The 14,058-nt window shown below is 33.9% G+C and overlaps 2 protein-coding genes and 1 long non-coding RNA gene across 4 annotated transcripts; all 3 read right to left on the bottom strand.

The window, feature by feature from the left end:
• Positions 1 to 931: 931 nt before the first annotated feature.
• On the bottom strand, positions 932 to 1,647 carry LOC127135114 (uncharacterized). The gene is made up of 2 exons (XR_007808425.1): positions 1,191 to 1,647; positions 932 to 1,094 (listed from the first exon to the last, which is right to left on the bottom strand). It is a non-coding gene; the product is annotated as an uncharacterized LOC127135114 (long non-coding RNA).
• A 2,567-nt stretch (positions 1,648 to 4,214) lies between these two features.
• Positions 4,215 to 10,416, bottom strand: LOC127138535 (calmodulin-binding protein 60 B). Of its 2 annotated transcripts, none has more exons than XM_051065004.1 (9): positions 10,366 to 10,416; positions 9,847 to 9,967; positions 8,667 to 8,742; positions 8,078 to 8,142; positions 6,727 to 7,220; positions 6,467 to 6,627; positions 6,190 to 6,393; positions 5,396 to 5,630; positions 4,215 to 5,179 (listed from the first exon to the last, which is right to left on the bottom strand). In XM_051065004.1, the coding sequence occupies exons 2-9, from the start codon at positions 9,942 to 9,944 to the stop codon at positions 4,602 to 4,604; spliced, it is 1,911 nt and encodes a 636-aa protein (XP_050920961.1). In that variant the 5' UTR covers positions 9,945 to 9,967; positions 10,366 to 10,416; the 3' UTR covers positions 4,215 to 4,601. The 2 variants fall into 2 exon arrangements, with proteins under 2 accessions (XP_050920961.1, XP_050920960.1); XM_051065003.1 differs by lacking the exon at positions 10,366 to 10,416 and adding an exon at positions 10,185 to 10,354.
• Positions 10,417 to 11,964: 1,548 nt separating this feature from the next.
• LOC127135820 (uncharacterized) lies at positions 11,965 to 13,117 on the bottom strand. Its single transcript, XM_051062454.1, has 3 exons — positions 12,673 to 13,117; positions 12,411 to 12,611; positions 11,965 to 12,194 (listed from the first exon to the last, which is right to left on the bottom strand). Exons 1-3 carry the CDS (start codon positions 13,115 to 13,117, stop codon positions 11,965 to 11,967), a joined length of 876 nt encoding a protein of 291 aa, XP_050918411.1.
• Between the last annotated feature and the right edge of the window lie 941 nt (positions 13,118 to 14,058).

Raw genomic sequence — 14,058 nt, 5'->3', positions numbered from 1 at the left:
TGGAGAAGAAGATGCAATGAAATGAGATGTGATGAAAGAATCAATCGAAAAAGAGAGAGAGGGAGAAAGAAAGAATTTTATATTAAAGAGAAGTATTACAACACAATGAAGAAGCTAGAAGTTAGTTACTTTGAATTTAGTTAGTTATAATTTAGTTTAGTTAGTTGCATTATTAGTTAGTTATTGTATGAGTTACAATCACCTAGAATTTAGTTTGTTAGCTGTGATGATCTCTCACTAATTTATCTTTGATAATAAGAAGAGAAAAGAAGAGAAGAAAGAGTATAAATTTTCAAGTGAAAGAACAAGATGGAGGAAGAAATTGGTTATTGAAAGTGGGACCCACAAAAGAATAACTTTAAAGAGATAACTTCTCTACCTTAAAAAGTTGAATAAAGTTGAATAACCAATTAACTATACATAACATTTTATTATATTTAATTTTATGGTTTTTTTCTGATCTAGTGGAAGGTTCTTCATTTCTTCATGCAAAGTTAGACGGTGTCATTCGTCCCATTAACATAGCAATTGACTTTGGTTGGAATAATTATTTTTTTTTGTTAGAAATAGACTCAATTTTAGTGATTCTTGTTGTGCAAGATTCGAAGGTTGTGCCTTGGAACATCAAAATAAAATGGCTTAACACTATGGTAAAGATAAGTGAATGAGTTAACTGCTCCTAACTAACTTTCCACATCACTAAGCTATATCATGAATCATGGTTATATTCATTTTTTCTAATTATTTAATTAATTTTAAAATGATAACTTCACTATGAAATGTGACTAATTAGTGTGTTTAATTTCCCTCGTGACAAGAAAAAATTACATCGCAAAATAATTAGCCAAAAAAGAAGCATTCATCGTTTGGGAAAACATACATATTCACATAAAACCTAATAGCATCATCTTGATAAAATCTATAATGTGACTAGCAGTGAATGAAAAACTCAAGAAGATGAAGTAAAGTTGCTGAAATATTCAAACATAATAGAGATCTTTACAATCCAAATTCAAACCTAAAACTATAACGTAACTAACATCTTTCTTATTTCCACCTTGATTCCTTCTTCAACCAGCCACGTCCATCAAAAACTACAAATTCAAAAAAAGAAAAGAAAAATAGTGTTGATAAATCTCCATTTTTAAAGTATTTCAAAAGCTTAAAACAAAGATAAAAAATTGAATTACCTTTATGATCCTTCTACTGCATCTGGATGTTAACAGGAACGACGTTGACAGCAGTCTGTCGTTTACGCCGCCAGTTCATAAAACGCGGGTAGGCCACCCAGTAACCTATTACAGCACCGATCAACACTACAGGGATGGTGAGAGAAAGCACAAATCCCAGTGGCGTGGAGTTGTCATCGGGGGTTTCAAGATTTGCAGGTGAAAATGAGTTGTCAACAACACTTCTCAATGCCATTGTGATTGAACGGAGAAGAAGATGCAATGAAATGAGATATGAAAGAGTCAATCGGAGAAGAGAGAGATGGGTTGAGTTTTGTATTGAAGAGAAGTATTACACAATGAGGAAGTTAGAAGTTAGTTATTTTGGGTTTTGTTAGTTATAATTCAGTTTAGTTAGTTACTGTGTAAGTAACAATCACCTACAACTTAGTTAGTTAGATATGGTGATCCCTCACTAATTCATCTTTCATAATAAGAAGAGAAGAGAAAAAAAGACTAGTATAATTTTTCAGTGAAAGAACAAGATGGAGGGAGAATTTGGTTATTGAAAGTGGGATCCACAAGAGAATAACTTCAATCAATGACATATTATTTTATTATACGAGTAATATTAACTTGTCTCCTTTAAGAATCCCACAAATAGAGAATTTATATTGAAAAAATAAATAAAATTATTAATTATAACTTTTTAATAAATTCAATATACAATTTTTAAGATATTATTTCTATATTTATCTCTTAACTTATGTAATTGGCGCAAGTTAGCATTACCCATATTATATTTAATATTTATTTAATATTTAAATTAAAAGGTAATCATAATATAGTTTACTCTATGGGAATTGTATTCAACTTTTTAAGGTCGGTTAATCATTAGAGTAATTGATTTAAAATGTGTAATGTTTTCAATTTCATTTTAGAAAGAAGTATTAATTTGTTATTATATTTGTAAAAGTGACTTATATCTTAATAATTGATTTTTGTTGCAAAGTTATTTTTAACTTGACTTGGATAAAGTATTATTTTTTATTTTATTTGTTGTATTTATTATTTTATTTTTTGTTTTTTTGAAAATATTTATAGGAGTTGGATTAGAAAATTTATTGGAATCAAGGTAGATATCAAGAAATAAAATTTCTTATCAAAAAAGAAAAAAAAATTGTGTTATAAATATTTGTATTTACTATTTAAAATATTTGAAATATGTGTCTGATATTTTTTTATTTGTATTTGGAAAAATAAATATTTTTATTAAAAAAATTCACTAAATAGATGGTGGTAGGGCAGGGATACTCGAACCTAACCTGAACCCATTTGGGATAGGTTTGAATTTTTCCGTCTTCGATGGGGATTGGGGTGGAAAACGGAGATTGCTTTTGGATTCGGGTTTGGGTTTATGGGAGATAAAAATCGTCTTCAACCCGCCCTATTGTCATGTCTAATTTTAACCTGAATAATCATCTAAAAGACTTAAATACTCAAAACTAGTTGTCGAGTCGACTAGCATCTTTGCCATCGGAATTGACTACTTGTCTTTTGAAGTGACAACATTTAAATCTTTAAAGGCGATACAAACCTTGAGAGTGTCATTCTTTTTAGTTATTGGGATAATATTGGCTAACCACTCGATGTACCTTGTAGTCTTATAAACTTATTTCTCAGCGGTCTTTCGATTTCTGCCTTGATATTTGATATGACCTCTGGCGCAAATCTCCTTGGGATTTTTTCTTTATAGACCTCGTTTTAGGATTAATTGGCAGTTTCAATTCTACCAAATCTTGGCTAATTCGTTGCATCTCATGGTAATCCCATGCGAAGTAATCCTTGAACTCCTTCAGCATCTCGAGTACTCTTGCTTTTAGGGTTGGACCGAGTTTGGCACTTATGTAAGTTGTCCTTTTAGTCAACCTATCCCCCAAATCTACTTCCTCCAAAGGATCTTGAGCTTGCATCCTTTTGATCGAGGTCAGTGGATCTTTCTCAAACCTCAGAGACTCGTCATCAGAGATACAGTCGAACTTGCGGCTTTCTGAAGTTTCTTGACCGATTCCTTTATTAACTTCAAATTCGGTGGCTTTGACGGTTGTCATGACTTGTGATTCAGCCGCTATTAATTTGTTTTCAATTATATAGGTCGAAATCCGAGCCAAGGTACTCGACTCAGACATCATCTTCGTCTGATCCATACCATTTTTTATATCCCCCAATCGTACTCGTAAAGCCATGCAAAAGGTGTAGCTTACAGAGTAGTATACATCGGCTCCCTTAAAATCAAAGTCAAATCGCACTAGTGCACATAGCAAAATGTACTCCTCTTACCGACATGTGTTCACTTCTACACGAAGGAAGCTTTGGTCAACTTCTATGTGCTCTATGATCCCATTTGGCCTCCAGATCATAATTCTTTGGTGCATGGAGGATGGGATATGATCCCATTTGGCCTCCAGATCATAATTCTTTGGTGCATGGAGGATGGGATACACTTAACTCCATGAATCCATTCTTTACCCAATAGCAAAGTGTAATTCACTTTAGTTAGAATTACAACTAACAAAGTAGGTCGAGTTGTGGTTCCTACTACCACATCCACTTGGAGATCCAGATCACGTCCACTTGGAGATCCAGATGCGTAAATTAGTTACAATCTCTGTCATCACTATAGCAATATTTGTAGCCATTCATCAAATGCGTAAAATCTTTTTAATATTAGAAACAGATTATTTCCTTATCACATTTTTTGTCACTTTTAATTTCATTATTTCTAGAGGTTGTGGTGACGGGTTAGCACCGGCAAGCATGGTCTGAAATGAGATCATTTTCATACTTCAGTCTTCAATTTCAATTATTATTACCAAACCTTTAGTACCTGATAATAAGGAATAGAGCAAGAGAAAATGATAAACATGTATTAGTATTGTGGCACATTTAAGAATGCTTCGCGTCCAGAATCTGCTTAGTACCAACAACACCTTCAAATATCTTATTAACCAGAATCCACGACAGATGTAGTGGTGCAATCCACAGTGATAATGACATAATAACATATCTGGAAAATTTTGAAACTCGCAATTAATATACACTATAAGAGACCTGAGTTATCATCCCAAATCTGACAGGTGTTTGGCAAACATATGATCCCTAAATCCAGCATAAATGATAAGGTGATGGATAAGAGTATTAACAAGAAAGTCAAAAACAGATGACAATCGCGGTTTTTCTTAAGCTTGAACATACTGTACAGGAAGTTCATCAAATATCTTTCAAAATCAGATACGTGGGCATGAATCAAGAATATGATGATACCATGGACTGCACAATTTGGATGTTGCTGAAGAAGACAAGTAAATTTGCAGAACATCAGAAAAATCTTAAAGGCCGTCGACTAAGCCTACTGTCATTTGTCCAAACGACCTACTCGTCTAACTCCTCTATCTGAGCCCGCTTCTCAGCTGCTATCTTTCTGATAAAGAAGCCCCACCTCATTGCTGCCTTGATCTTCAGCCATCCCACAACAGCTCTGCCAGGACGAGAGCGGTCCTCATCGAAGCTCGGCATAGGAGATGGCATGAATGGTGGGAATGAATAACCATCCTCAGTATTCATGGAAGCGTGACCGCCCATGCTGAAAAGGCGGAGCAAGTGCTGCATGTCTTCATTCTCTAGTATCTCATTACTTCTTACGCGGATTTCATCCTCTGAAAAAAAGTCATCAGCGCCCTTGTCTCTGTTGTGTGACCAATCATCAAAAGGATTTGGGGCAGATGGTTGAATAGAAGAGCTACCAGCATGGAAACCTGATGTCGAAGATTGAGGAGGACCAAGAGCCAACCCAACTGTGCTATGATCATTTCTAGAGCTTAGGGGTTGGTGATCATTGTTTATTAATTGATCATTAGACAGATATAATGAGCCTTCGAACTGACTTCGAGAGCTGGAATTTCCGATCAATGCCTGGCTTGGATACCTTGTCACCATATTATCGATATAACCTGAAAGGAAAATGTATTTTCACACATTTTTGTATAGTAAGAACATCATACACAATCATCAAAGTTGCATGAAAGCAGAAACCTGTATTGGGATATTAAACTTGAGACATAGGCAACAGACAATGTGACACCTCCACCAAAAGAAAAGGAGAAGGGATGAACAAAAAAGAGAAGAAGATCCATCAAATTGGGATTCAAGGAAACAGAAACGCTTACCTCCAACTGGCATCCCTGAATTAATCTGGTGTTCAGAAGTAACAGACATGGGGAGGGATGGCATTTGCAGTTGATGGTTTAAACCACCATCAAAATCAATTGACTCAACATGAAGTTCATTTTCAGGTTCAACAGAATTGTTGTTTTGCTCAGCATCTACAAGTGATTTACCATCGTACTCTACAACCTGCTCCCAATTGTCGTATGCCTTTTTCACCAATGAATCTACGTAAACCTGGACTTGCAAAAAATAAAATAAAGGCATCACAAGCTTACCCTATTCCTAAGAAAGAGCTTCAAAGGAAACTGCAAACTTTGAGCCTTGGTAAGCCTTAATTGTCACAGTACTGTATTTTCAAGAAGCACTTTTTGGTTGTGCTCAATACCGGTACTTGCTTATAAAAAAATTTAAAAATGGTGCTCATGCAAGTTTGAGAAAAAAAATACATGCAGCTAACATTTCCATATCAATTATATTATTTGGAGCATGCCAGGAACATAAATGCATGCTTGGCTTTTAGAGAAAAACAGTATCAATCAGAGAGTCATCAAACAAGATAGCATGCACTTTTTGGTTGGCAATTGTGATGAATATCGGTATTCATGCAAGTGTGAGAAAGAAAAAGAAACATACATCAAACAATTACATATCAATCATATTGATTGGAGCATGCCATGTACAATAAACAAATGCTTCACTTTTGGAGAAAGAAAATATCAATCAGAGAGTCATCAAACCACATAACTGAAATATCCACTCCTATCAATGGAAAAAATGCAGGGTGCAGACTAACCTTCTGATGATCACTGAGAGAATCAGCAGAGAAGAATTGTTCTCCTGTTATAAGGCCACGCAGCTCATAGACGTGGTTAAAAATAACACCAACATTTCTTGTATCCTCTGGATAATAAACATAAAGCTTCCCACTTAGAACACATGTCTTTGCATGGTCTAAGAGAGCTTCCCACATCTTGTTTGACATACCACTCCCAAGGATCTACAATTAAATGCTATAAGAAAACCAGTGGAAAGACCTAAATTCAAGATAAAGCCGCAATATCTAAACTTACATTCCTCAATTTCTGCTGATCCTTAACCACGAGACGAAGAAAGTCTTCAACTGTGAATATTCCTGCATTATTCAACTTTTTGTGAAATGACCCATCCTTGCCTATTTTCTCCAATCTCCATACGTCGTCATTAAATGAAGGAGGATAATGCTTCTTGTATACTGTAAAAAGGACAAAGTATAAAATTTTAAAAGACATTGTTGCAGTTTACAAGCAGAGAGAGCACTGAAGCTAGAGAAAAACTAAAAATATAACCCTACATTCTCCTCTATGATCTTTAACAGTGAAAGCCACTGTCTTGGCTTCGCGAATGCGTATAGAGTCGCCAAAACCTGCTGCAACCTTCATGCCAAGCCTGAATTTACGGCTCCTTATCCAGCTTGAATTGTCTGTAAATGTCAGTTCCCCCAATGTTCCAACTCCTTCCTTCAGGGTCACTTGCAGGTCCCCGGTCAACAAAGGTCTCTTTCCTTCCCGTTCTTTCACCACATGGCTTTCAAATTCTTCTTGGGTCCAATCTTCATCATCTTCATTGTTAAAATCGCCTTCAAGGACAACAACATCAAGCTTTATACAGGATTCAGGTCCAGACGTTATGACATTACTACTATTGGCATCGACCAGAACAACATGAATTGGAGCTCCCTGCTCCCCTTCCACTTTTCCTCCTGTGAATAAAGGAAGAGCTAGTCGGGACCTGAACTGAAGCCGCAAGTTTCTACCATCAGGACCTTCAATCCTTTTAGGCGAAGACCTGGAATTTTAACCTGTTAGAAGAAAATACCAGACTTACCAATGTATTAAATTTTAATTTTAAATTAAATAGGACTGATCAATTGGTGGTGGCATCAATTAAAGTGGTGATAGTTACATTTTGCAGATAGGATATTGACTTCACTTCTTTACCGCTAGTTTCTTCTAAAATAAATAGTCAGTGACTTACTGTACACTTTGAGCTAGGCAGGTAGCTCCAAATTGGAGAAAGGATACTGTTTCCTGATTTTAAGAGTTTTGTCTTACATCATCTATGAAGTTACATTCTAAAAACTCCATTGGATATTTTCTTCCAATATAATGTTCATCCTTTCAAAATTATACATGTAAAATGTTTGCAAATTAATGCCTATATGCAGAACCTACATCAGCTCATTAAAAGTTCAATGCTTGCAGGGGGAAATCAGGGCAGCAGTATTAGAAAAATAAATGCAACAGAAACCTTCTAAAACAATTTCTATCAAAGACCATGTTTTTATTCACTCAATCCTAACCACATACAATAAATTGTTTGGATCCCACAACAACCATAAATATGGTCCAACTAGTCCTTAAGAGGCTTGGGCAATCCTCCCTCTTGAGTTAGCTTTAAGAGTTGAGTTACCCCGTGAATCTAAATCTAACAGAAGCGGAAAAAATGCCTCAAAACTCAAAGGCATAATGTCCTTTCGTAGTTAACACAGTCACAATTAAAAAAAACAACGGTAACCTTGCTTAGTCTATGGAAAATACAATAAAAATGAATGGAGATAACACAATCATAATTTAAGGGAAGTCGTGAAAACTACAAATACTCTGAAATTGGTTTCCAACTTGTAAGTAATAAATTTCTTAGACCTTCCAGTTCCATTAAGTCTTGCAGGACCTAACTTCGCCAAAGCACGCTCCACTTCTTCACTAACCTGTTTCAATCAGTATTATTAGAATATTTGATTTTGAGCATCAAATGCAGAAACTTATGAGTTTAACAAAACAAAATCATGTTACAAGGTTATTCCTTAGATTAATCATATCAAATTCATGTTTCCACAAAGATCATCTAACAAATGATGTTACACCAAGTTTGAAAGTGAAAAAAGAGAGCTAAAAGAAGCTTTGAAAGCAAAATGTATATGCAGTATATTGTCATGCTGTGAACAAAAAAAAAACTAACTTGACAAGCAAAATTATTGTGACTTTAATTAGTTTATTAAAAAATTGGCTTTCATAAAAATAAGAAGCAGGTAAGTCCATCAAATTGCACATAAGACAACAATGAGACATGGCACTTAAGAATGGATATGATGTGGCAAAATGGCTTTCAGTTAGAGTGAAAAAGCAAATAACTGCATAGTATATGTACATCTCCAGCCCCCCCACCCCCAAACCAAAAAATGTCAAAAAAGAATATAAATAGCAAAACTCAGGGCAAAGAAAACTGTCTTACAACTCTACGTAGAATAGGTTCTAAAGATGAGCAAAGCTTCTGCAAACTGTCCACCTTGAGAGCTTCAACAATTACACTGCAAAACATTGCGTTAGCCACAGTAAACTAAGAAAAAAATCAAAAAAAGAGCAAAAAAAAAAACAGGAACTCCTTCGTGGTTCATGCTAAAATCATTCAAATAGCTATTACAATCTTTCGATAAATTTGAAAGTTTCAGAATGAATCTTTCTAAGTACATTATATAACAATAATCAAAATGGAACCATAACCACTAAGAAGAAAATTTCACATGATCCTCAACATAAAAGATAAAGAAGGGTTTCTCCAACACCAGCTGATTAGTAAAACAAATTAGCAGTAAAGATTTGGAATATAGATATAACCAACATTACAAACCATATAACAGATTATTTAGTAGCAATAACAATGACATTCCTTTCATCTGCTTCCAACTGGGAATTAGTAGAAGCAACTGGTTGCGAACTTCATTAAAGATAGCACCGCTCCCAAAACATAATTTTCTCTGAATTAGCAACTAGTGTAAAATAGTAATAGAATCAGAGTCATTCCCGGATAGCGGCATGGAGTGGCTGACCCCAAAAGTGAGATAGCGGGATTGCGTATAGCGGGATGACCGCTCTATTTGATCAGTTTTTGGACAAATTACATATAATCATTATAAACATATATTTAATGTAAAATTAAACAAATAACTCAACTCATAAAAGATTCATAAATCCAAGCACACATGAATCTTGATATGAAGGAAGGTTAAGGTTCAGTCTCAACACAAATTTGAATGAAAAACTCAAAATTACCCTTAAAACATTGTAAACTTAAGGAGTAATTTCGGTTTTTAGCGGGAAAAGGATAGCGGGCCGGAAACCGCTCCGGGCCGGGAACTGCTCTGCTCTCCTCCGCTATCCTGCTATTTACCCTATTGTGGCCGCTAAAGTGTTTAACACCGCTAAGGCTCTTCCCATAGTGGTCAGCCTTTGCACTGCTCCGCTTCACTATAGCGGAATAGCGCCCTATTGACCGTTATTGACTACTCTGAATAGAATTGAAACTAAAATACAAAAATTAAGTTAACAATTAACTATCAAAAAACTAAAAAGCTTGACTAAACAAAGCAAATTCACAGAATCATAGTAATAATTGAACAGAAAGCTAGAATTACCTAGCAAGGGCAGGCCTCTTTCGTTCAGGCTGGTCATCTTCTCCACCCTCCAGAGTCCTTTTCCCCATATTAACTCCGTCTTTAGTTGGTTTCTGCATATACACTCTCCAATAGCAAAACCCTATAAAAACAAATTTCACAATCATATTCCAAAACCATATATATAATAATTAAAAAAGTCACCATTATCACCTACTGCAGGCTTAAAATAATAATCAATAAAAAAACAAACAGACAAATAAACCCTAGCAGATACAGTAATTAAAAAAAAAAACTAAAAACAGATCTAGAACATCGGTAAGAAAGAAATTAAACACAAATTAGACAAAAAATCTTACAGTTATAGAATCATGAAAACTCGAAAAAACAATCTGTAGCAAGAAATTGGAGATAAAAACAAAAGTGAGAGAGATATGATAATTTGGTGGAAGTGAAAATTTGAAGAAAAAGGACGAAAAAGAGTAAAGAAAAAACAGAAAGCGGGAAAGTGACGGGGATTTAACGGCGTTACTTAGTTACCTCAGAGAGAGAGAGTAATGGATTTGTCTGAGTTGGAAAGTCTTTGAGTTCAGTTTGTACTGTTATTTGTGTTGTTGTGGTCTCCTCTGGCGACTTATGAAGGAATTATTGTCTGCATTACGGTTTACGGTGCACCCTTGGTTAAATAGCTTTGTTGCGTTATCAGCATCTGAAACGTGTTTGGATCTGAATGGATGATCACAGCCGTACGTTTTCTCTACCAGACTAGATAAGTCCATTACACTTGACACGTCACTGTAAATGCTTTGTATGCTGATTACGTCACTTGCCGGATCAACAAACAGCTGACGTCAGCTCTTTCATTTTTGTAACGAGGACGATAACTAGACCGGTTTTATTTTTAAAAAAAGGATGACCAGACCGGTAGTTGAACCGGAGAAAACAGCGGTTTAAATTTCATAAGTTAAACTTTGACTAGGTAATAGTTGAATTCTACTTTTAAATATTTTTGAAAACCTATTTTTATATATTTTAATACAATAATTTCTATGAATATTATTAGACTTGGATCTAGGAAGGCCAACTATATATATATATACTCTCCAAACATTTTTACTGTTATAATATTTTTATTTGTTACAATAATAATTTAGTTAATAGTATGTATTTTTTTTAATAAAAATAAATTTGTATAAGTGGTTTTTATTTTAAAAAAAGTCGAATTTTAAAGAGAAAGTTAAAGTGGCATTTTTGGACATGCAAGTTTCAAAAGCGTCCTAAAGACACTACTAGTTTAAGGAGCTCACTAAAATAAACTTTCTTATAAATGGAATTTGATTTTTGTTAATCGTGGATGATGTTGATATTGTTGAGATAACTAGTAGAATACTCTGTACTTTTGTATAGGTAAATTTAACATGTAATTAAATAGAACAAATAATTCAATTTAACATGTAATTAAAGAAAACAAAATAATTCGATATATTCGTATAATGGTAAATACAAGAGAGAAAGTATAACCAAGAGCTATGAAATTGAATAAGTGGCACAAAAGATGTGCAAGTGAATTTCATTTCACTAAAAGAAATTGTAAAGTTGTATACATGTGACTAATATCATAATTTTAATTTATAAAGAAGTGCAATCTCAACCTGTGTTATAAAAAAAAACATAAAAGTTTCAAAAAGTCACATGAGTCTTCAAGTTGGTTTCAAAGATTCTTCGTCAAAACAAATTTAAAAAAATCAAGTGTATAACAAATAATGTAATAAATATTATATACATCTTTATGCTAACATTTATGATAGAAATGAATATGAATGTTATACCTATTATATATTGTGAAAAAAATCATTGAAAACAACATTAGTGGTACTCAATGATGTAATTTTGTCTTTGTCATGAATCAAAAGTTTGTGCCTTCTTTAGTCTTAACACGAGATGTTGCCAGATACAGTTGACCATGACTAAAAACATTCTTTGGTAGGTATAATCCAACATTGTCTAATGATTGTCCTTGAGATTTGTTTATTGGCGCAGCAAAAGAAATAATAATAAGGAATTGTCTTCTCACCAACTTAAATGGCCATGGTGATTGTGATGGGGATGAAGACATTCTACGAATATAAATGGTGTTACCTATATTTTTCCTGAAATGATTTTAGCTTCAATGACATGATTAGTAAACCTTGTTACAGTGAGTCTTGTACCATAGCATAATCCTTCAGACGGATCTAAGTTGCGCATCAACATGATAGTGGAATCAATCTTCAATTTGATTGAGTGATTAGGCAAGTGCTCAAATGCATCAAAGTCAGTAGCTATAGATATATCAATAGAATCACTACTAAAGTATTCATTTTCTTCTCCTATTAATTTAAAATAAAACACAAATGTCATAAAAATATTAATAGAAAGAATAGTATAATAGTAGGATTAAATCAATGAAACAACATGTGTAATACATGGAAGAAGTTTTATGATGTATTGATTAATATCATCGATAACTTTAATTATTGAAGCCAAAATTACACGACTTTGCAGATAGTCGGAATCATAATTATGAATCAGATCGGGATATGTACTCTCAACAATAGCCTCAATAGAATTTGTAAAATTAGACATTAGAAACTTGTCTAGAATTGAAATGTCAACATAACCATCATTAGGCCCGGACAAGGTACCATCTCCAATATACAATATCCACTCAGAAAATAAGCATATCCTCTTGATTAGAAGTACTTGCACCACTTTGAAGGCGCGTGTTTTTTGTAAGCTTGAGGACTCTGCATTGATCTCAAATACAATAAGCATTAATTGTTGCATGAATAATATCATATCTAGTACCTCTTGGGACAACTGGGAGAATTTGTCTAAAATCACCACCAAAAACTACTACTTTGCCTCCAAATTGTTTCTTATAAGCTTGAGGAATTTCACTCATAATGTCTTTCAAAGATTTATCTATAGCTTCAAAGCAAAACTTGTTAGCCATTGGAACCTCATCCCGTAAAATAAGATTTGTCAACCTTAAAAGGTCATCAAGGTCATCCTTTTTGTCAATGTTACAAATTGAAGATTCCAAAGTAAGGATGGGAATCTTAAGCCTAGAATAAGTTGTTCTTCCACCTGGTAACAACAAACTTGCAATCCCACTTGAGGTAATAGGCAAAACAATTATGTGTTTATCATAAAGTGATGCAGCCAAAGTGTTCAACATAGAAGTTCTGCTTGTTCCACCATAGCCATATAAAAAAAACACTCCATCATTTTGTCTTTCTACTACTTCCATGACTTCAGAATAAATGTGTTTCTGCTCACCTACAAATATAATTAATGTGACATTAAGAGAAAGGTCGGTAAGGCATTATGAAAAATTGAAAAAGATAAAGGGCGTGTGATCATAATGAAATATGATCATAAGTAATAATGACGTTGGCAATAAAAAGTTGTTGCATTAAATTTGTTTCTTATGATACATGAAAAGGATGATCAATATACCGGTAAGAGATGAGAACAAAATATTAAAAATTTGTTTCTGAGCAATAGGATCATATTGCCTCTCTTTATAAACCAGTTGATTTCCAATAAAAGAAAGTACAAGGTCATTTGGATACGACATTTGCTTGAAGTCCTTCAAACTTCTGTTGTTCTTTTGTAACTGAGTTTCTATTGCAATAAGTGTCAGTTCTTTGATTTCCTAATCACTAAGTGTTAATCCTATTGTATGAAAAGCAAATGTCCATAAGTAAAATTATTTGATGAATAATAGTAACAAGTTAAAAAAAATCATTCATAAGAAATGTACCTGGATTTCTGGTCAAAACACGCTTCTCGTAAAGAATACCATTATATAAGTACCGTCATGTGTTACTTCAAACATGATATAGTCTATTCATAAATGATGATAGCAACACAGTAACAAACAACTTCCTTAAAAAAACACCAGAACCTCAAACATGCGCCTCTTTTAAAGCCTCAATAAATTATCTATCATCTTGTAGAAATCGCATAGTAAAACATGCTTCTATAAAATTCTTATGTTGGAAACCATCAATATTTTTAATGACATCATAACTAATAGGTCCCTTCTTGATAGTCAACATCATCTGTAAATAATATAATCACTTGTGCTTTGAGGAACCCAAATAAGATGACCAATAGTATAACCTATTTTCCTAGGCTTCCAACTCCTATTTCGTTTATGCTAAACAAATCTAGAGACAAAGTCAC

Source organism: Lathyrus oleraceus, chromosome 4, assembly GCF_024323335.1.
Source record: "Lathyrus oleraceus cultivar Zhongwan6 chromosome 4, CAAS_Psat_ZW6_1.0, whole genome shotgun sequence".
NCBI lineage: Eukaryota > Viridiplantae > Streptophyta > Magnoliopsida > Fabales > Fabaceae > Lathyrus > Lathyrus oleraceus.
Note: the sequence above shows the minus strand (reverse complement) of the source record. Positions and strands in the feature narration are given on the sequence as shown.

Bases quoted from the DNA above. Each gene is read 5' to 3' on its own strand.
- LOC127138535 (XM_051065004.1), bottom strand. From the start codon at position 9,944: ATGCAGAAACCAACTAAAGACGGAGTTAATATGGGGAAAAGGACTCTG. The intron at 8,143-8,666 runs GTAAGACAGTTT...TGATTGAAACAG, and splicing joins AACCTATTCTACGTAGAGTT to GTTAGTGAAGAAGTGGAGCG. The intron at 5,180-5,395 runs GTAAGCGTTTCT...TTTTCCTTTCAG, and splicing joins TTCAGGGATGCCAGTTGGAG to GTTATATCGATAATATGGTG.
- LOC127135820 (XM_051062454.1), bottom strand. From the start codon at position 13,117: ATGGAAGTAGTAGAAAGACAAAATGATGGAGTGTTTTTTTTATATGGC. The intron at 12,612-12,672 runs GTACTAGATATG...AGATCAATGCAG, and splicing joins TCTCCCAGTTGTCCCAAGAG to AGTCCTCAAGCTTACAAAAA. The intron at 12,195-12,410 runs GTACATATCCCG...TTAAATTAATAG, and splicing joins TATTGAGGCTATTGTTGAGA to GAGAAGAAAATGAATACTTT.